General features: G+C 42.1%; 3 protein-coding genes across 3 annotated transcripts; all 3 read right to left on the bottom strand.

Annotated features, from left to right (window-relative positions):
- Positions 1-838: 838 nt before the first annotated feature.
- On the bottom strand, positions 839-1,679 carry LOC133440449 (gastrula zinc finger protein XlCGF49.1-like; the record flags this gene model as incomplete). The annotated part of the gene is made up of 2 exons (XM_061717708.1): positions 1,129-1,679; positions 839-1,044 (listed from the first exon to the last, which is right to left on the bottom strand). Coding segments are annotated over exons 1-2 (708 nt in total), but the record flags the coding sequence as incomplete, so codon positions are not given.
- A 9,057-nt stretch (positions 1,680-10,736) lies between these two features.
- LOC133440686 (zinc finger protein 62-like) lies at positions 10,737-15,171 on the bottom strand (the record flags this gene model as incomplete). The annotated part of the gene is made up of 3 exons (XM_061718004.1): positions 15,163-15,171; positions 11,939-12,041; positions 10,737-11,320 (listed from the first exon to the last, which is right to left on the bottom strand). Coding segments are annotated over exons 1-3 (696 nt in total), but the record flags the coding sequence as incomplete, so codon positions are not given.
- A 3,183-nt stretch (positions 15,172-18,354) lies between these two features.
- Positions 18,355-19,113, bottom strand: LOC133440464 (zinc finger protein 778-like; the record flags this gene model as incomplete). Its single annotated transcript, XM_061717723.1, has 1 exon — positions 18,355-19,113. A coding segment is annotated over one exon (693 nt), but the record flags the coding sequence as incomplete, so codon positions are not given.
- Between the last annotated feature and the right edge of the window lie 1,141 nt (positions 19,114-20,254).

Genomic DNA, 20,254 nt, shown 5'->3' with positions numbered 1-20,254 from the left:
ACTGATATAAATAACATGAAAAACGTACACAAATATGTTGTAACTTTAGCTTGTACAGTTTCAATAACGCAGCATGAATCATTTGAATTGCATTGTTTTGACTTAGTTTGTCTCGTGAATTATCACGATAATCTGATACATGCAGCTCAGATTTTAAAACGCATAAAGCCTTTTACGGTTTTCAGCCGTGTTGATGGTTGCGTTTCTTCTTTTGTCCTCGTTTCTCTGAAGTTTCTTCATGTTTTTCAGAGGAACGGTGTAAAAACTGAACAAGTAAATATATCAAACTTGGACTAACCTCTGAACGGAGTAGATGGAGAGAGTTTAACAACATCTGCAGCTGCAGATTAACTTTACAAAGAGAATGTGAGTGAAGAAGAAACAGACGGGAAAAAGGACGTGTGAGAGAGGCTTTGTAGATGAACGAAATAAAACTTCAAACTTCAGCACATACTAACAGCTCTTTATTTGCACCGTGGAGACGGCATGTTACCAACAGCAACAAATAACACAATTTTAAGAAGGAACAGGCATTCCAACAAACTCAATGCAGAACTTTAAAAAAAAAGGAAAACAACAACATCGTTCCCACTGCGTGAAGTTAACGGAGAAGCATAAATCCGGGTTGAACCTGCAACCATTATGGGGAGGGGATTAGGCTCATCAGCCACAGGAGGTGGTTGTTGGACTTCTGTGGGTTCTTCTTCTGTGGGTCAGACAGGAGTGGACAGCTGCCCCCGGAGGACGACAACATGAGCTTCATTTGTCACGAGTCACCAGACTTCTCCTCCACTGGGTGATTTTTCATGTGACTCAGCAAATCAATTCTGCGGCTAAAACCTTTGTTGCACGCCTTGCACAAAAATCGCTTCTCGCCCGTGTGCGTGGTTATGTGCCGTTTAAGAACTGATGATTCAGTAAAGGTTTTTCCGCAGGTGTTGCACAGGTACGGCTTTTCGCCGGTGTGGATCCTCAAGTGAATCACCAGGTTGGAACAATCTTTGTAACTTTTTCCACATGTTTTGCAGATGTAGGGCTTCTCGCCTGTGTGCGTGATTATGTGGCTTTTAAGATTTGATGATTTAGTAAAGGTTTTTCCGCAGGTGTTGCACACAAACAGCCTTTCACCGGTGTGGATTCTCGAGTGAGCCACCAGGTTGGAACGGCCTGTGTAACTTTTTCCACATGTTTTGCAGATGTAGGGCTTCTCGCCCGTGTGCGTGGTTATGTGCCGTTTAAGAGTTGATGATTCAGTAAAGGTTTTTCCGCAGGTGTTGCACAGGTACGGCCTTTCGCCGGTGTGGATCCTCGAGTGAACCACCAGTTGGGAACGTAGCCTGTAACTTTTTCCACATGTTTTGCAGATGTAGGGCTTCTCGCCCGTGTGCGTGGTTATGTGGCGTTTAAGATTTGATGATTTAGTAAAGGTTTTTCCGCAGGTGTTGCACAGGTACGGCCTTTTGTCAGTGTGGATCTTCATGTGATCCATTGAAATACTTCTTTTACTGAACTCTTTCCTGCAAGTGCTGGAAGAAAACGCCTTCTTCCCCGTGTGGGTCCTGGTCAGCTTTGATTTACAGTTGCTGTCTGACGGGACAGCAGCATCTTCGTGGTCACCATGTCGTCTCATTGGCTCCGGATCTGCAGTTTTACTGGAGTCTGAGCGTAAACTTTCAGTCCCTTCCTCATCTTTTTTTTGAGCTTCAGGAGAAGTGTGCAACAACAGCTGGCCACAGTTTGGTCCTGGTTCACCATTTTCAACTTTCACATCAGCGACATTGACCAATGAGACATCCACCTCTACGTCCTCGTGCTTGATCTCCTGACCACTGGAGTCTTCCTCCAGTTCTGTAGTCTGATGATGCCCTGGTTCCTCCTGGTCCTGGCTGCAGCTCCTCTCCAGTTTATCGAGGTGCTGGTCACTGAAAACCCTGTCCTCCTCCACCTTACAAACATTTTCTTGTGGGGGGTCTGGAATTACAAAAAGGGACAAAAAGATAGGATTTTAACAAGTCAAAAGTGCTTCCTAGTATTGATTGCTTGGTTGTATTTGTCAGTTTTAAAGTTTGTCCTGAACCTTCGGTCTTCCCCTTCATCTATGTAGTATATTTGAAAACAAGTGCATTACTCTGTGTGACCATTAGGCAGCACTGTGACTGTACTCTTGTGTTACTGCGTTGGTATCGAGACAGTTGAAGAATAAAGTTGTTCTAGAAATGGCTTCTTCCAAGTCATATATAACATGGTGTCAGAGTAAAAACTTGAAGTAAAACAAAAATAGGAAGACAAAATGGAGCAGATGAAACCTCCAACCTCATTAATTCTAGAAGGAAATCTAGCGGAAAATTGGAGAGTCTGAATCCAGAGATTTGAACTGTATCTTGTTGCCAGCGGAATCGACGAAAAGTGTAATGCAGCGAAAAGAGCCACGTTCCTACATGTGGCCGGGGACGAAGCAATTAAACGGTATATAACAATTTTGACTTCGATGAAGACGTAGATGACTATGATACGCTGAAATAACTTTTCCGCCAACATTGTGAGCCAAGGAAAAATGTGACATATTTGAGGCACCTGTTCTTTATTTGAGTGCAAGGAAAATCAGAGACTGTTGATGCATATGTGACTGATTTAAAAAACAAAGTGAAACACTGCTAGTTTGAGCACCTCACCGACTCACTGATACGAGATAGAATCGTGTGTGGAATCACAGATGACCAATTGAGAGGACGACTACTGAAAGAACCGGACCTCGCGCTAAATAAAGCAATAGGCATTTGCAGAGCCAGTAGGTTGATTCAGAGTCAGCTAAAAAGTCCACATGAAGAGGTTGAAATTCCTGTCAATAAAGTCACTAAGATAAAACAACGTGACAAACAGAAAGACAGTGGTGCCACAGAACAGACTGTAAAGATGAGAACTCAAGGAAACTGCACACGATGCAGCTACAGGCATGAGCCAAGGAAGTGCCCTGCTTACGGACAAGTGTGCAAAGACAGCCACGGGAAAAATCACTATGCCAAAATGTGCAACTCACGCAAGCACACAAAAAATCATAAAGTGCAACATATACACAAGGCCAAGGCAGATGATCAGGACTTCTTTATTGGCACAATCCAAGCAGAAAAATAAGTCTCACAAATCGATGCAGTGGATTCATAGAAAGAAAAGCGGCGTGAAGATCTGATTGTCAACAAGAACGTTTTTGAAAGTAAGGCTGGACACTGGGACTGATTGCAACGTAATTTCTAAAGACCTCAGAAAGTTGAGACTAGGGCTGTTTTAATTTTAATAGTCGACTAGTCACCGACTATTGAAACGATTAGTCGACTAATCGGATAATTAGTAATTTTTTTTTAAATTTAGTATGAGGTTGCATTAATTATGTGGCAAATGATAATAAACACAAGAAAGATGGCACTAGAGCCCTGATATAGGGACTGTTTTCTTCATCCTGCTCCCGCTGCATTTCTGACCAATACCGCCTGCAACGTGTGTTCCACTCCCGCCCCTCCCGCAAAACTCATGAATTCATGCCCGCACGGCGCACAATAATAGAGATGCATTGTTTTAGTGTCTTCTCCCGTCCCGCAAGAGAAATGTCTAGACAAATCTATCTGATTTAATGTTAACATGATCATTGTGGAGTTTGATGGATAATTGACAGTTCATAGGCACCTGACTGAAAGTTAGATGCAAATCCATCATTGTCATCGCACAAGCCTTTCTTCGCCTTTCGCGCTGCATCAATTATGTGATTGAGGTTATAGCAACGAGAGTAAGGTTATAGCAAGGAGAGTAGCTGTGAGTGGCTCAAACAATACTAAATATCATAAAATAAACAAAGTTTAGAATTAAACAAATTAATTTAACAAATGAATCGCTTGGCCATTACATTGCTGTGGAGGGAGAGAATGTTTCTGACCGACTGCGGTCCCGTGCATTTCTCTTCCAAGATGCGCAACAGACACTAAACGCAGTTTCTCCAAATATCTGACTTAATTTAATACTTTGTCAGGCATAACGTTAAAGCTTTCTTTTAAACCAAAAATATGCTCAATATCTTACCAAGGCGAGTCCGTTTCGTTCAGCACTCCGACATGCTTTCTCTTCAAATGCATTACCGACGTGCTCCAGTGAAAAGCAACGTCGGCTTTGCAAACCTTGCAAGTCATCTTTTTATTCGGGGTATCCAGGCTAAAATGCTCCCAAACTTTTTATTTTATTTTTTATCAAAGTTTTATGAACCGCAGCTGCGCTCAGACGCTGTCGTGCATGCGCGACTCGACAGAGATTGTATTGAAGTGAGACGCCTCACTCCATTGGAAAAACACGTCTGGCAATAATTGTCGACAATGGAATTCATTGTCGACAATTTTGATTATGGATTTTTGTCGACAACGTCGACGAATCGCTCAAGCCCTAGTTGAGACTGGATAAAAAGGTGAGCAGTTATAGTACCAGTAGTACCAGTTGTAGTACCAGTTATAGTACCACTTGTAGTACCAGTAGTACCAGTTATAGTTCCAGTACAACCACTTGTAGTACCAGTAGTACCAGTTATCGTACCAGTCACAGTACCAGTATAAGTACCAGTTATAGTACCGGTTGTAGCACCAGTTGTAGGACCAATTGTAGTACCAGTTATAGTACCAGTTAAAGAACCAGTAGAACCAGTTATAGTACCGGTTGTAGCACCAGTTATTGTACCAGTTATAGCACCAGTAGTACCAGTTATAGTACTATTATAGTACCAGTTGTAGTACCACTACTACAAGTCCTGCATATGAACTCCTATATGAACATCCTCCAACGATCAGGTTTTTTGCCAGTGTCATCTCACATCTTACACGGAGCCACTGTGATCTGCATCTTTTCTACTAAATAAACAATTAAGTCTAAAGAAATGTCTGGATCTAGTTAAATACAAAACAGCGCAAATAATGTTCAAAGCAAGGAATAATCTACTACCATCTAATTTTAGAAAACATAAAGTAGAACAACAATGTGCAGCATGTGCATATGGAACTGTGGAGACTCTGTGGAACAGTTTGGAGCTGGAAATGAAAAGTACTAACATAAATCTGTTTAAAAAGAGATACAAAAAATTATTTATAAACAGGTTTATGGAAGAGGAAATGGGGTAACGAGTGTGAGAAACAAATAAAATAGGGAAAAATGGTATATTATACTTGCTTAAGATATGTTTAGATATTTATGTGGATATTTATGTAGTATATTTATATGTTGAGAGGGATAGTTATAATTATGTAATATATTTATTAGGTATGTAGCATATATATATTTATAGGGATATTTATGTAGTTATATAGTGTATATTTATATAGATTTATAAAATATTTGTATTTTCTATATATTGATATAACATTCATGTAATATTTATATTTTCTATATACTTATATGGATAATTATGTGGTAATAGGCTTGTTTTACATAGTATTTATATAGACTATATTTATATGGATATTGTGTAGATATAATAATAGCAATAATGTAAATTCATAGAGTTATAAAGGGGTAGGAACTAGGAAAAAGTGTAGACTTCTTCCTACTCCTTTTTTCCAACATATGTGATTATGAAGATGTTACTGTTTATTTTTTATATACATGTTCGAAATAAAAACTCATTCATTCATTCATTGATAAAGTGTGAAATCTCAGTCTGGTCCAGAGTGTGAATGGAGCATGAAAGGCAGCACCAAGTAAACAGAACAACAAGTTAGTTCGGGATGTTTCCGAATCCCACATCAGCAGCTGCTTGAGCTGGGGAGTTTCCCATTTAGTTGGTTTGCTTCATCACCACGGCTTTTAACTGGAAACAAAGGGATCTTGTAGGAGTCATACTCATGTGTTCATTCATTCAACTTTCCAGGGTTACGTACCGACTCTGTGGAGTCTGATTTCAGGTTTCCAGGCGAGGTCCAACAGTCTGCGCTGACGGTCGAGCTCTTCTTCATACTCCAAGATGCTTTTTTCAAACACTGACAATATTTCTACAGCAGCTGCTGTTAGTCGCTGACCGATAAACTCTCTCAGATGATTCACCTTAGACATTGTTGAAGAGGAAAAAGAAAGGAAACAACAGAACCGTCCTCTCCTTCTTCTTCTCTAGGTTTAATGGCGGATCACAACCAACGTTATTAGGTTCTACCGCCACCTGCTGTACCGGAGTGTGTAACATCAGGATCATTATTACACCAGGTTACAGTCTAACTTAAAGGGGGAAAAAGGAAATACCTAAATAAAATAAGATAACCACATTTAAATCTTATTATCTATCCCTGCGTCTTTAAGAAAGACAAGGATTTCCTTATAACAATCCCTCATCACCTCACTCCTCCCTAATAACCTACTAAACTCCATTCCCGTCCCAGCTCGTACATCCTGTCTCTTAAAGCGTTCCTTTCTACCTCATACTTGCCACATTTAAGAATCACATGCTCTACATTCTCTGTGACATCACACTCATCACATTTATCACACACGGACTTTGACATTAAATACAGAGTTGATTTTAAACTAGTATGACCTAATCTTAATCTAGAAATGATGACTTCCTCTCTCCTACACTTTCCTTTGAAAACCTTCACGTTAATTGACTTCTGTATGTTATAAAAATGTCTCCCTTTTACACCGTTGTCCCACACCTTCTGCCATGAATCCCTCACTGCCTTTCTAATTCATGATTTTGCTTCACCTTTACCAAAAGGAATTTCCATAATTACCTCACTACTCCATTTCAATGCTCTTTTAGCAATATTGTCTGCTTTCTCATTGCCATCAACACCCATGTGGGCAGGAACCCAACAAACCTGCACAGTAATTCCAGTTCTGTATAACCTCCACAATACCATTAATATTTCCAACACTAGATCTTCTCTTGTTGTTTTATTTGAAGTCAAACTTTGAAGGGCTGCAGTGGAGTCTGAACAAATGACATAGTTCCTTCTCGCAGTTACAGTAAGTATTTCATTTACCAACGAAAGTAATTAGAACAAAATGCATACAACATTCTTTCCATCACTGGTTTACTACGACTTCTGTCATTTAGCAGACGCTTTTATCCAAAGTGATTTACATCTGAGAAAACAACACAAGCAAGAAGGTTTAGAAGGAGTTTTATTTTTTACGACACAATGAGAGCTGACGCAATTTATATGATAAGCTTCTGATTGTTAATATCAATAAATAAAATAAAAATATTTTTTAATTCATGTGTTCTTTATCATTTGTCATAAAACATTTATGTTGTTAAGAAACTTTTATTGCAATTGGCTTCAAAATAATACATATGGTAAGTCTTTGAGACATTAAAACATTTAAATATCAAACTGATCAAACTATCAAACTGATTTTAGTGTGAAATATATAGATATACAAGACTCATTTAAAGCTGCAGTTTCCAACATTTAACCACTAGAGGGAATAAAGATCCCAAACTAACCCCCAAACTCAGAATGACGGTTCATTCATGCATGAATCACCCACAGGTTTTCTGCAGGGGTTTGAAGCCTCTTTTTCCTCGTATTGTGGCAGGTTGGAATTAAATAAAGCAAGAAGTTTAATGCGTAATTAGGGTCGTGGCCTTTTGATTGGCATTAATTTGTCCAACCTGTAAATAAATACTTTTTCTACAATCTTAGAAAATGTTGGGAGTAAAGAATCAGGCCTGTAATTAGTGAATTGGTGTCTGTCTCCAGTTCTGTACAGTGGGATGACTTTTGCAGTTTTCATTTTTTTTTTTTTGGAAATGTCCCAGTTCTGAGCGACTGATTACAGCTGTATGTCAGTTAACAATCCATCAATAACCTTATCAATAATCTTGAGATCTGAACGCAGTCTGAGCTAAGCTACCGCTAACTAACCCCAAAAACTACAGAGCAAGCATGCAGGTGAACAAGCCAGTGTGTATGTCTATGTGTGTGTATATGATCATGCGTGTGTGTGTGTGTGTGTGTGTGTGTGTGTGTGTGTGTGTGTGTGTGTGTGTGTGTGTGTGTGTGTGTGTGTGTGTGTGTGTTTGTGTAGCTGTGTATGTATGTGTGTGTATACGTATGTGACTGCGTGGCTATATGTGTGTGTGTGTGTGTGTGTGTGTGTGTGTGTGTGTGTGTGTGTGTGTGTGTGTGTGTGTGTGTGTGTGTGTGTGTGTGGCTAAATGTGTCTGTATGTGCACATGTGTGGCTATGTGTGTGTATGTGTGCATGGATGAATGTATGAATATGTATATATGTGTATGTGTGCGTGAGTGTGTATATGTCAATGTGGCTGTGTGTATGTATGTGTGTGGGTATGAGTGTGTGTGTGTGTGTGTGTGTGTGTGTGTGTGTGTGTGTGTGTGTGTGTGTGTGTGTGTGTGTAATAATCCTAACAAAGCTCCACCTGAAGTGTATCTATAGCGGGGGAGGTGGGGGAGGCAACCCTGCCTCCCGCGAGACCAGTGGCCGACAAGGAAGAACCCTGAACCCAGGCCACCAGCAACCCCTCAGAGGGCGACCCAGGCAGTCCCCGGCCACCCGGTCTGGGCCGGACACGTGGCCAGGAGGCCCTCACCCTCCAGGCCAACGACCCGCACCCAGCGAGGGGCCAGCCTGCCCGGAGAGACAGAGCCGGTCGCCGATGCGGGCAGGTGCACCCGCGCCCACGAAAGTGGCCCTCCAGGGCCAGAGGGGCGCACATTTTTGACAAAACTACCCCATGTCTCATTCACCTTTAAGCGAGGCCAGTTTTAGGGGGGGGCAGAGGTGGGCTGTGCCCACCCAAACGTGTGTCCTGCCCACCCAATCAAATTGATGGGGATCCTTTATTTTTTTATAATTTTATTTTTTTATAAATATAAAAAAAGATCACAGAATATCTGTACCGTTTCTGATTGGGTGGGCACCGCGCATCATTTTTAGACACAACAATGAACGCATACTGCAAAAGTTGTGTCTCGGCGGAGGGACCCGACCTCCCAGCAAAATGAGCACAACACAGAAGTGTTCAGAACAGCACACAGAGCACACACTGAATGCTGATTTAGGGTTCCGCGTTACACCAACGCAGAATGGTGCGCGTCGCCGTGTACCCTACGCTGTAGACTACGACGTAGCCATGGCAACAGAGCCTGCACGGCAGCGCACCGCCAGCCGCACCGCCAGCCGCACCGCCAGCCGCACCGGCGCTCTAGGTCCTTGCCGGGATGGAGACGCCTCCAACCCCCAGTAGCGGACAACCTGCGCCGCAGAATTGCACTTTGGCATTCTTTTTTTTAGCCTTTTTAGCAGGGCGAGCCGTTACATTCGACGTGACCGCCCGACCGCGAGCCGGCAGTGAAGCCGGGAGCGAAGCCGGGAGCGGCGGGGGCCCTCCTATGTCAGGCCGCGGTTGCCAGTTGGTCTGGAGGAGCGGCGGGGGGGTTTACACTGGGACACTCTGAGCCGAGGAAGACCCGTGGGAAGTGGACACAGGGGCTGGAAGCAGAGTGCGCGCATGGGACAGAGGGGGGTGCGGGCGGGACTTAAAATGAAGGCATCCGATTGGTTCTTTCCACCCTGCCAATCCTCTGGTCCTCTGACCAATCCGTGCCATTCGGACCGCAAAAAACAGATTGGTCAGAGTTTTTACAGGATTAAAGCTGTCAGAGAGGTCAGATTTTTTTCTTTCCTTTTTCTGAACACATTATTCACTGGCTACTCTCAGGATGGAAGGACCATTTCACCCAGTATGACAATAAATGTTTTTGAATACGATCACAGACTACACCTTTAAATAATATGAAAAATGTACACAAATATGTTGTAACTTTAGCTTGTATAGTTACAATAACACAGCATGGATCATTTGAATTAGGTTTTGACTTAGTTTGTCCCATGAATAACACGATAATCTGATGTACGTGCAGCTCAGATTTTAAAATGCATAAAGCCTTTTACAGTTTTCAGCAAACTATGTATAACATCACAATATATAACCTCTGAACGGAGTAGATGGAGAGAGTTTAACAACATGGAACTGCAGATTAACTTTACAAAGAATGTGAGTGAAGAGGAAACAAGACGGGAAAAAGGACGTGTGAGAGAGGCTTTGTAGATGAACGAAATAAACTGTCATGTTTAAAGAAACTTCAGCACATACTAACAGCTCTTTATTTGTACGGTGGAGACGGCAAGTTACCAACAGCAACAAATAATACGATTTTAAGAAGGAACAGGGATTCAAACAAACTCAATGCAGAACTTAAAAAAAAAAAAAGTACACAACCACATCGTTCCTTCTGCGTCAAGTTGACGGAGAAGCATAAATCCGGGTTGAACCTGCAACCCTTGTGGGGAGGGGATTAGGCTCATCAGCCACAGGAGGTGGTGGTTGGACTTCTGCGGATTCTTCTTCTGTGGGTCAGACAGGAGTGGACAGCTGCCCCCGGAGGACAACAACATGAGCTTCATTTTTCACGAGTCACCAGACTTCTCCTCCGGGTGATTTTTCATGTGACTCAGCAAATCAATTCTGCAGCTAAAACCTTTGTTGCACGTCTTGCACAAATATCGCTGCTCGCCCGTGTGCGTGGTTATGTGGCTTTTAAGAACTGATGATTCAGTAAAGGTTTTTCCGCAGGTGTTGCACAGTTTCGGCCTTTCACCACTGTGGGTCCTCGAGTGACTCACCATGGTGGAACGTAGCCTGTAACTTTTTCCACATGTTTTGCAGATGTAGGGCTTCTCGCCCGTGTGTGTGGTTATGTGCCGTTTAAGATTTGATAATGTAGTAAAGGTTTTGCCGCAGGTGTTGCACAGGTACGGCCTTTCGCCAGTGTGGATCTTCATGTGATCGATTAAAATACTACTTTTACTGAACTCTTTCCCGCAAGTTCTGCAAGAAAACGCCTTCTTCCCCATGTGGGTCCTGGTCAGCTTTGATTTACAGTTGCTGTCTGACGGGACAGGAGCGTCTTCGTGGTCACCGTGTCGTCTCATTGATTTCGGATCTACAGTTTTACTGGAGTCTGAGCGTAAACTTTCAGTCCCTTCCTCATCTTTGTTTTGAGCTTCAGGAGAAGTGTGCAACAGCAGCTGGCCACAGTTTGGTCCTGGTTCATCATTTTCAACTTTCACATCAGCGAGATTGACCAATGAGACATCCACCTCTACGTCCTCGTGCTTCATCTCCTGACCGCTGGAGTCTTCCTCCAGTTCTGTAGTCTGTGGATGCCGTGGTTCCCCCTGGTCCGGGCTGCAGCTCCTCTCCAGGTTATCCAGGTAATGGTGACTGAAAACCCCGTCCTCCTCCACCTTACAAACATTTTCTTGTGGGAGTTCTGGAATTACAAAAAGGGACAAAAAGATAGGATTTTAACAATTCAAAAGTTTTTCCCAGTGTTGATTGTTTGGTTGTATTTTTGAGGTTTAAAGTTTGTCCTGAACCTTCGGTCTTCCCCTTCATCTATGTAGTATATTTGAAAACAAGTGCATTACTCTGTGTGACCATTAGGCGGCACTGTGACTGTACTCTTGTGTTACTGCGTTGGTATCGAGACAGTTGAAGAATAAAGTTGTTGTTCTAGAAATGGCCTCTTCCGCGTCATATTTAACATGGTGTCAGAGTAAAAACTTGAAGTAAAACAAAGATGGGAAGACAAAATGGAGCAGATGAAACCTCCAAACTCATTAAGTCTAGAAGGAAATCTAGCGGAAAATTGGAGTCTGGATCCAGAGAATTGAACTGTTTCTTGTCGCCAGCGGAATCGACGAAAAGTCCTACATGTGGCTAGAGACGAAGAAATTAAAAGGTATACAACACTTTTGACTTTGATGAAAACGTAAATGACTATGATACATTGAAAGAACTTTTCCGCCAACATTGTGAGCCAAGGAAAAATGTGACGCATTTGAGGCAAACTGATTTAAAAAAAAGTTTGAGCACCTCACCGACTCACTGATATGAGATAGAATCGTGTGTGGAATCACAGATGACCAAGTGAGAGGACGACTACTGAGAGACCCGAACCTCAGGCTAAACAAAGGTCCCGAGGCTCCAGCCTGCAAACATACACAAAAGAGAAAAAGGGGGGGCCGGCACAAGAAACTACGGAACGATGGACAAAAACGATAGCTATGAGATATTTATAATAAATAAAAATGGAAATGGAGAAGAGAGAAAGGGAAAAGGAGAGGAGAAGAAGGGTGAGAGGCACTGCCAAGTGGATCATGTCGGTGCCCCCCTGCAGCATAAGCCTATAGCAGCATATCTACCACCAAGCTATATTTGAGACTAACTATTATAGTCTTGTTCTATAGCTGCAACTATGACTACTGACTCTAGCACAGGGGTTCCCAACCTTTTTTGTGCCAAGGACCAGCAGAAGTATAAACAAAAAGCTCAGGGACCGGTTGACAATTTATGTCAATTTTAATAAACATTTTAGAAAAAAAACAATGCATTTTAAAATGCAGGCTATCATTGTTTTACTAACTTTACAATGGTTTCAGGTGCATATATTTATCCACCAAGAGGTGGCTACAAACACTCATTTTACGAAAATAACAGCCTATTTCAATTGCCAGACCGCCGCGACATTTTGGCCCCTTTTTATTGCTAAAGACATTGGCCGGGTTTCCCAGATCCGACCTCTCTTAAGGATTTAAGAGAGGTTCAAAGAAGGTTTCACTTAAGAGAGAACCCTAAGATACGGGTGTTTCCCAGATGACTTCTTAACACCGTCCTTTAGTTTCGCTCTTTCAGAAGCTCTTTGGAGGAGCTGTCCGGTTCTGAAACCAAATCAATCGATGCCAGGCAAATCGATCACCGATCACTATCAGCGCATTTTCACACGCAGCGCTGCTACCTAACGCACTAATTCCCTGCTGCCTGTGCGTTATAATGAAAAATTAAGATGATAAATATAATTCAATGACCCTTTTTCATCCAAACGGTGCGTTACTCCGTTATTTCTGGCTACAGTGAGGCTTTTTTTCCCCACACGCAGAGACCGGGAGGAAACGTGGTGGGCGTGTGTGTGCGTTCAAAAACATGAGCCAAGAGAAGGCGAGTTTCGCAAATCGCAACGTGGAATTACAGCAATCCCTGGTTTTTCGCAGGGGTTATGTTCCAAAAAGAACCCGTGATAAGTGAAATTCTTTTTACAATTATAGAGGGCTTCTAATTGCGGAGATCAGCACCGCCTTGCACGTATTCCACTGCTCTTCTTCTGAGACGCGGCATCCCGACTCGCGCTGCAGCGTCTTTTTATCCTAAACCCTGCGGTGCATGTGGGTTTTTTCAAGAGAAGAAAATAGTTATGGGTCGTTGTCTTCGCTCTTTTTTCTTCTGGGCAAAAATATTCTTTAATATAAACCGACACCATTGATTATATTTGAGACTGTAATGAACGATTCATCAAAGGATCCCGTTCAGCTGCTGCTTCCCTGTCATCACACATGTAGGTGCTCGGGCTCGGGCTCGGGCAGGAGGATCGGTGTCACGGCTGCCTGGACAGCCCGGTCCGACACACGTCCAGGGGATTGAAGTGCTGACGCACCAATGCGTTCATATAAACAGTTCTGCTTCGCGCACGGTGACGCGGTTGATTTGCAGCGAGAACATGCTGTATAGCAGCCAAATTATCAAATACATGATATTCATGATGATCGTTTTATTTGTGCGTAATGCATAAAGCATATACAGGAACACACTTGTTATTCCTTATTTTTCTTTTTTTCCCCCCTTTGCTGTCACCAATAAATGCTAAACAATATAAATCTAAAGTATAAAATAGATCAAAATTTGTGCGGGTGCATTGTTTTAATATTTCATTGCTTGGTGTGATATTGATTTGCCTGACGCGGCTGGATCTGTGAGTCTTTGTTCACTAAGATGGTTGTAAAGACTGGGTCAGCAGCATCTTTCATTTCCTTCTTAATGAAAGAGATACTTAAGCTAAGAGCGACTCTGGGAAACGCGATTTCCTTTCACAGGCTCCTTAAGAAGGTTTGAAAGAAGTCTTTCGCTGTTAAGAACTACTTAACTGATTTGGGAAACCCGGCCAATGACGGTTCATTCATGCATGAATCACCCACAGGTTTTCTGCAGGGGTTTGAAGCCTCTTTTTCCTCGTATTGTGGCAGGTTGGAATTATATAAAGCAAGAAGTTTAATGCGTAATTAGGGGCGTGGCCTTTTGATTGGCATTAATTTGTCCAACCTGTAAATAAATACTTTTCTAAGATCTTAGAAAATGTTGGGAGTAAAGAATCAGGCCTGTAATTAGTGAATTGGTGTCTGTCTCCAGTTCTGTACAGTGGGATGACTTTTGCACTTTTCATTTTTTTTTGGAAATGTCCCAGTTCTGAGCGACTGATTACAGCTGTATGTCAGTTAACAATCCATCAATAACCTTTTTGACTATTGTCATATCACCACAGTCAGTTGACACCTTGTTTTTACATTTACTTACAATATCTATGATTTCTTTCTCCTCCACAGCTGTGAGAAACATTGAATCTGGATTTCTACTTATTAATGTTTCCTTCCATCCATCAGCTGATCCAGGATCACACATTTTTCTGCCAGCTTTGGTCCAAACACTTGAGGAGAGCCTAGAACTAGAGAAAGAAAATGACTGTTCTATTAGTGTTATGAAGCTGTACAAGGCTGCTGGACGCAACAGTGGTCTGAGCATAAGAATAAAGGAGTTGTTTAGCAAGGACAGCCGATGGATGAAAGCCTGGATAGTCCTTACTCATCTGACTTTCGGGCAGTACAAAATCAAAGACATATACTGGAAGAAGTAATGCCAGTTGTCTGTTATGATTCCTCCTTTGTCAACTATTTTAAGTTTCTTTTTCACATTTGTAAATGAGCGAAAGCTACTTTTCATTTGAGGAGGAACAGTTTTTATTTTTTTTGTTCATGTTTTTGCTGTATGTATATTATATATTGCAGTTCAGATTTTTTGATTGGAAATAAACAATAATAAAAACAAGAAGAAGAAGAGAGAGACGCCTCAGGACGCTTGTAACATACTTCTGTTAACCAGTCAACAAATAGATCACTACTGAAAGCAGCTGTTGGAGATCTAAAATGAATGCTCTGCAGGGTTCATATGTCTAACTTTGTTTTACATGTTTGAAAATTAAAAACTACATCAACACATTGAGCTTACAGGCCCCATGTTGGCTAAAGTGACGTTTCAAAGTTGTTTTTTTACAGTAATGATAAAGCAGCTGTGTAGATGTTTGTATTGCTCCATATTTTGTGAATATGAGTGAAAGCTACTTTTCATTTGAGAAGGAACAGTTTTAATTTAATTTTGATTGTTCATGTCTAGGAAAATATATGGTGAATTCATTTGACACCTCAACACCCTCAGCGAGACACTGATTTTATGGTATATGCATGATACACATGAAAAATTGCCTGTTTAGACAAGAACATCTATGAATATCTATTTGGCTAAAGAGGGGAAAGACCACGCAATTATGAAAGAGAGAGAGAGAGAGAGAGAGGGAGGGAGGGAGGGGGAGAGAGAGAGAGAGAGAGAGAGAGAGAGAGAGAGAGAGAGAGAGAGAGAGAGAGAGAGAGAGAGAGAGAGAGAGAGAGAGAGAGATATCTTGGATGAATAAATATGACGACTATATGTCATCCACTAACTGCCCAAAAACTGCAAAAAAAAACTTTATTTCCAAGAGCTGCTGTCATATTTATATGTTATTACATTATCGGCACCAGTTATTAAATTTTGAAAGGTTTTTTTTTTAATACCAGGCCAATAACGTAATAACCAGCCAATAATGTAATGTCTTATTACATTATCGGCAAAAAGTTATTACGTTATTGGCTCAAAAGTTTTATTACATTATTGGCACATTATTACACTATTGGCTTTATTACATTTGAAATGGCCAAAATTATTACGTTATTGGCAGTTATTACGTTATTGGCCGTTATGACGTTTTTGGTTGTAACATACCTGTTAAAATGATTAACCACCTCATTCATATCATTAATGACTCCATCGTTATTGGTTAAATATTGTGGATAATTAGTCTGTCTTGAACTTTTCCTAAAAGCATCGTTCAATATATTCCAAATACCTTTAACGTTATTTTTAGTCCTTATTCATGAAGGAATTCATGTCCCTCTCCATGAAGGCAAGTGGTCTCGGCTCTGAAACAGCAAAGTCCTCCCTCCATTATCATGTTATTATTTTTATTATTAGGGCCCGAGCACTGACAGTGTGAAGGCCCTATTGTATGTGTAGGAATTTTTTTCCTTGTTTTTATTTTTATTTTTCTGACCAAATGAGGGCCTTTTTTCCCCCCTTAACGTGCCCCAAAAGTCACCAAATTTTGCACGCAAGCCAGGCCTAGCGAAAAATTTGATATTTAATGGTTTGCATTAATGGGCGTGGCAAAACGGCTCAACAGCGCCCCCTTGAAAACTTTGTGACTCAAGCCCCACAATACAGTTTGACGTACATGCACAAAAATCGGTAAACACCTGTAACATGTCGCAACTTAAAGAAAAGTCTCTTGGAGCCATGGCCGAAACCGAACAGGAAATCGGCCATTTTGAATTAATCGTGTCATTTTGGCGCAATTTATGCCATTTCTTCAGCCGTTTCAGAGCCCGAACGGTAATGTGCACCCAGGGGTGTTATACATCAAAATGTGCGTCTTCATCCTGCAACGACCCGCATTACTTTTCTCAGTCAAAAGCGTTACCGTGGCGACGATAGACGCCCCTTTATCTGATTGGTCCATATTTGATAGTACCTACTTTCTGCATTAACTTTTGAATTGGTTATTGGTGAAAATTGCACGCGCGAGGGCCCGTTCTTCGTTGCTTGCAGCCTTAATTATTATTACAATAGATTGTTCACTCTTGGGTTTATGTTGAGCTTTTATATCTCACCACCAGGGGGCACTGCTGCTCTTTCTACATATGGAGAGTGTAATATTCCAGAATTATAAACAATAAAATGATTCATCCATCTAAAATGAAAATTTAATTACATTTTTCATGATTATTTCTGACTAAATACGAGTTGAGGTAAAAAGACATTTACTTCTAAACGGATGTCTGATATAAAAGGGTTAAATCCAAAGTGTGTCCTCTTCCTGGAATCTGATTCCGATGATCCTCCCTCTTCTTCCTGCTCTCCAACCTGCAGATCTGCAGCTTCAACACGGATCTCAACATCAGCTTTAAAAGAAATCATGTGTCAGACGAGTTAGTAAATCTAGTACAACTTGATTTTATACATGTGATTCCATAATAGTTAATTTCATATTATGTAAATAATGTGGAAAAACGTACACAGATATGTTGTAACTTTAGCTTATATAGTTACAATAACACAGCATGGATCATTTGAATTGCATTGTTTTGACTTAGTTTGTCCCATGAATTATCACGATAATCTGATGTACGTGCAGCTCAGATTTTAAAATGCATAAAGCCTTTTACAGTTTTCAGCAAACTATGTATAACATCGCAAAATATATCGCAAAATTTGGATACCGCAATATCGTATTCTATCGTGACTCAAGTTTTGTGATGTGTATCCCATTAACTTCCTCATTCATTTGAAAACCAAATGTTCTTGTTTTCTAAATCAATAAAAACATTTTAAAGGGGAAATAAAAGCAAACCGTATCTGACTGCATTGACTTCTGAAATCTTCAAGGTTTTTTGTTTAATGCTGCAGACATTAAAGTTTATAAAATGGAGACAGATGGTTGGCTGTTCTGTTTCTCACGTGTTGATGGTTGCGTTTCTTCTTTTGTCCTCGTGTCTCTGAAGCTTCTTCATGTTTTTCAGAGGAAAGTTGTAAAAACTGAACATGTAAATATATCAAACTTGGACTAACTTCTGAATGGAGTAGATGGAGAGAGTTTAACAACATGGAGCTGCAGATTAACTTTACAAAGAGAATGTGAGTGAAGAAGAAACGGAAGGGAAAAAGGCTTTGTAGATGAACGAAATAAACTGTCACGTTTAAAGAAACTTCAGCAAATACTAACAGCTCTTTATTTGCACCGTGGAGACGGCAAGTTAACAACAGCAACAAATAACGATTTTAAGAAGGAACAGGGATTCAAACAAACTCAATGCAGAACTTTAAAAACAAAATACACGACCACATTGTACCCTCTGCTTCAAATTGACGGAGAAACATAAATCCAGGTTGAACCTGCAACCCTTGTGGGGAGGGGATTAGGCTCATCAGCCACAGGAGATGGTGGTTGGACTTCTGCGGGTTCTTCTTCTGTGGGTCAGACAGGAGTGGACAGCTGCCCCCGGAGGACGACAACATGAGCTTCATTTGTCACGAGTCACCAGACTTCTCCTCCGGGTGATTTTTCATGTCACTCAGCAAACAAATTCTGCGGCTAAAACCTTTGTTGCACGTCTTGCACTAATATCGCTTCTTGCCCGTGTGTGTGGTTATGTGGCTTTTAAGTTCTGATAATCTAGTAAAGGTTTTGCTGCAGGTGTTGCACAGGTACGGCCTTTCACCGGTGTGGATCCTCGAGTGAACCACTAGGTGGGAAAGTTGCTTGTAACTTTTTCCACATGTTTTGCAGATGTAGGGCTTCTCACCCGTGTGCGTGGTTATGTGGCTCTTAAGAGCTGATAATTGAGTAAAGGTTTTTCCGCAGGTGTTGCACAGGTACGGTTTCTCGCCCGTGTGGATCCTCGAGTGAACCAGCAGGTGGGAACGTAGCCTGTAACTTTTACCACATGTTTTGCACATGTAGGGCTTCTCGCCCGTGTGCGTGGTTATGTGGCTTTTAAGAGCTGATAATTGAGTAAAGGTTTTTCCGCAGGTGTTGCACAGGTACGGCTTCTCGCCCGTGTGGATCCTTGAGTGAACCAGCAGGTGGGAACGTAGCCTGTAACTTTTACCACATGTTTTGCAGATGTAGGGCTTCTCGCCCGTGTGCGTGGTTATGTGCCGTTTAAGATCTGATGATTTAGTAAACGATTTTCCGCAGGTGTTGCACAGGTACGGCCTTTCACCAGTGTGGATCTTCATGTGAGCCATTAAATTACAACTTTTACTGAACTCTTTCCTGCAAGTGCTGCAAGAAAACGCCTTCTTCCCCGTGTGGGTCCTGGTCAGCTTTGATTTACAGTTGCTGTCTGACGGGACAGCAGCATCTTCGTGGTCACCGTGTCGTCTCATTGGCTCCGGATCTGCAGTTTTACTGGAGTCTGAGTGTAAACTTTCAGTCCCTTCCTCATCTTTGTTTTGAGCTTCAGTAGAAGTGTGCAACAGCAGCTTGCCACAGTTTGGTCCTGGTTCACCATTTTCAACTTTCACATCAGCGACATTGACCAATGAGACATCCACCTCTACGTCCTCGTGCTTCATCTCCTGACCGCTGGAGTCTTCCTCCAGTTCTGTAGTCTGTGGATGCCCTGGTTCCTCCTGGTCCGGGCTGCAGCTCCTCTCCAGGTTATCGAGGTGCTGGTCACTGAAAACCCCGTCCTCCTCCACCTTACAAACATTTTCTTGTGGGAGGTCTGGAATTACAAAAAGGGACAAAAAGATAGGATTTTAACAAGTCAAAAGTGCTTCCCAGTGTTGATTGTTTGGTTGTATTTGTGAGGTTTAAACTTTGTCCTGAACCTTCGGTCTTCCCCTTCATCTGTGTAGTATATTTGAAAACAAGTGCATTACACTGTGTGACCATTAGGTGGCACTGTGACTGTACTCTTGTGTTACTGCGTTGGTATCGAGACAGTTGAAGAATAAAGTTATTGCATTTCAGTTTGATACATCCATCCATCCATCCATCCATCCATCCATCCATCCATCCATCCATCCATCGTCCGCCGCTTATCCGTTCCCGGGTCGCGGGGGCAGCAGTCTCAACAGAGATGCCCAGACTTCCTTCACCCCAGACACTTCCTCCAGCTCTTCCAAGGGGAGTCAGAGGCGTTCCCAGGCCAGCCGAGAGACATAGTCTCTCCAGCGTGTCCTGGGTCTTCCCCGGGGTCTCCTTCCGGTGGGACATGCCTGGAACACCTCCCTAGGGAGGTGTCCAGGAGGCATCCGGTACAGATGCCCAAGCCACCTCAGCTGACTCCTCTCAATGTGAAGGAGTAGCGGCTCGACTCCGAGCTCCTCCCGGGTGACCGAACTCCTCACCCTATCTCTAAGGGAGCGTCCATCCATCCTGCGGAGGAAACTCATCTCGGCCACTTGTACCCGCGATCTCGTCCTTTCGGTCACTACCCAAAGT

The sequence above is a fragment of the Cololabis saira genome, chromosome 3 (genome assembly GCF_033807715.1).
Source record: "Cololabis saira isolate AMF1-May2022 chromosome 3, fColSai1.1, whole genome shotgun sequence".
Taxonomy (NCBI): domain Eukaryota; kingdom Metazoa; phylum Chordata; class Actinopteri; order Beloniformes; family Belonidae; genus Cololabis; species Cololabis saira.
Note: the sequence above shows the minus strand (reverse complement) of the source record. Positions and strands in the feature narration are given on the sequence as shown.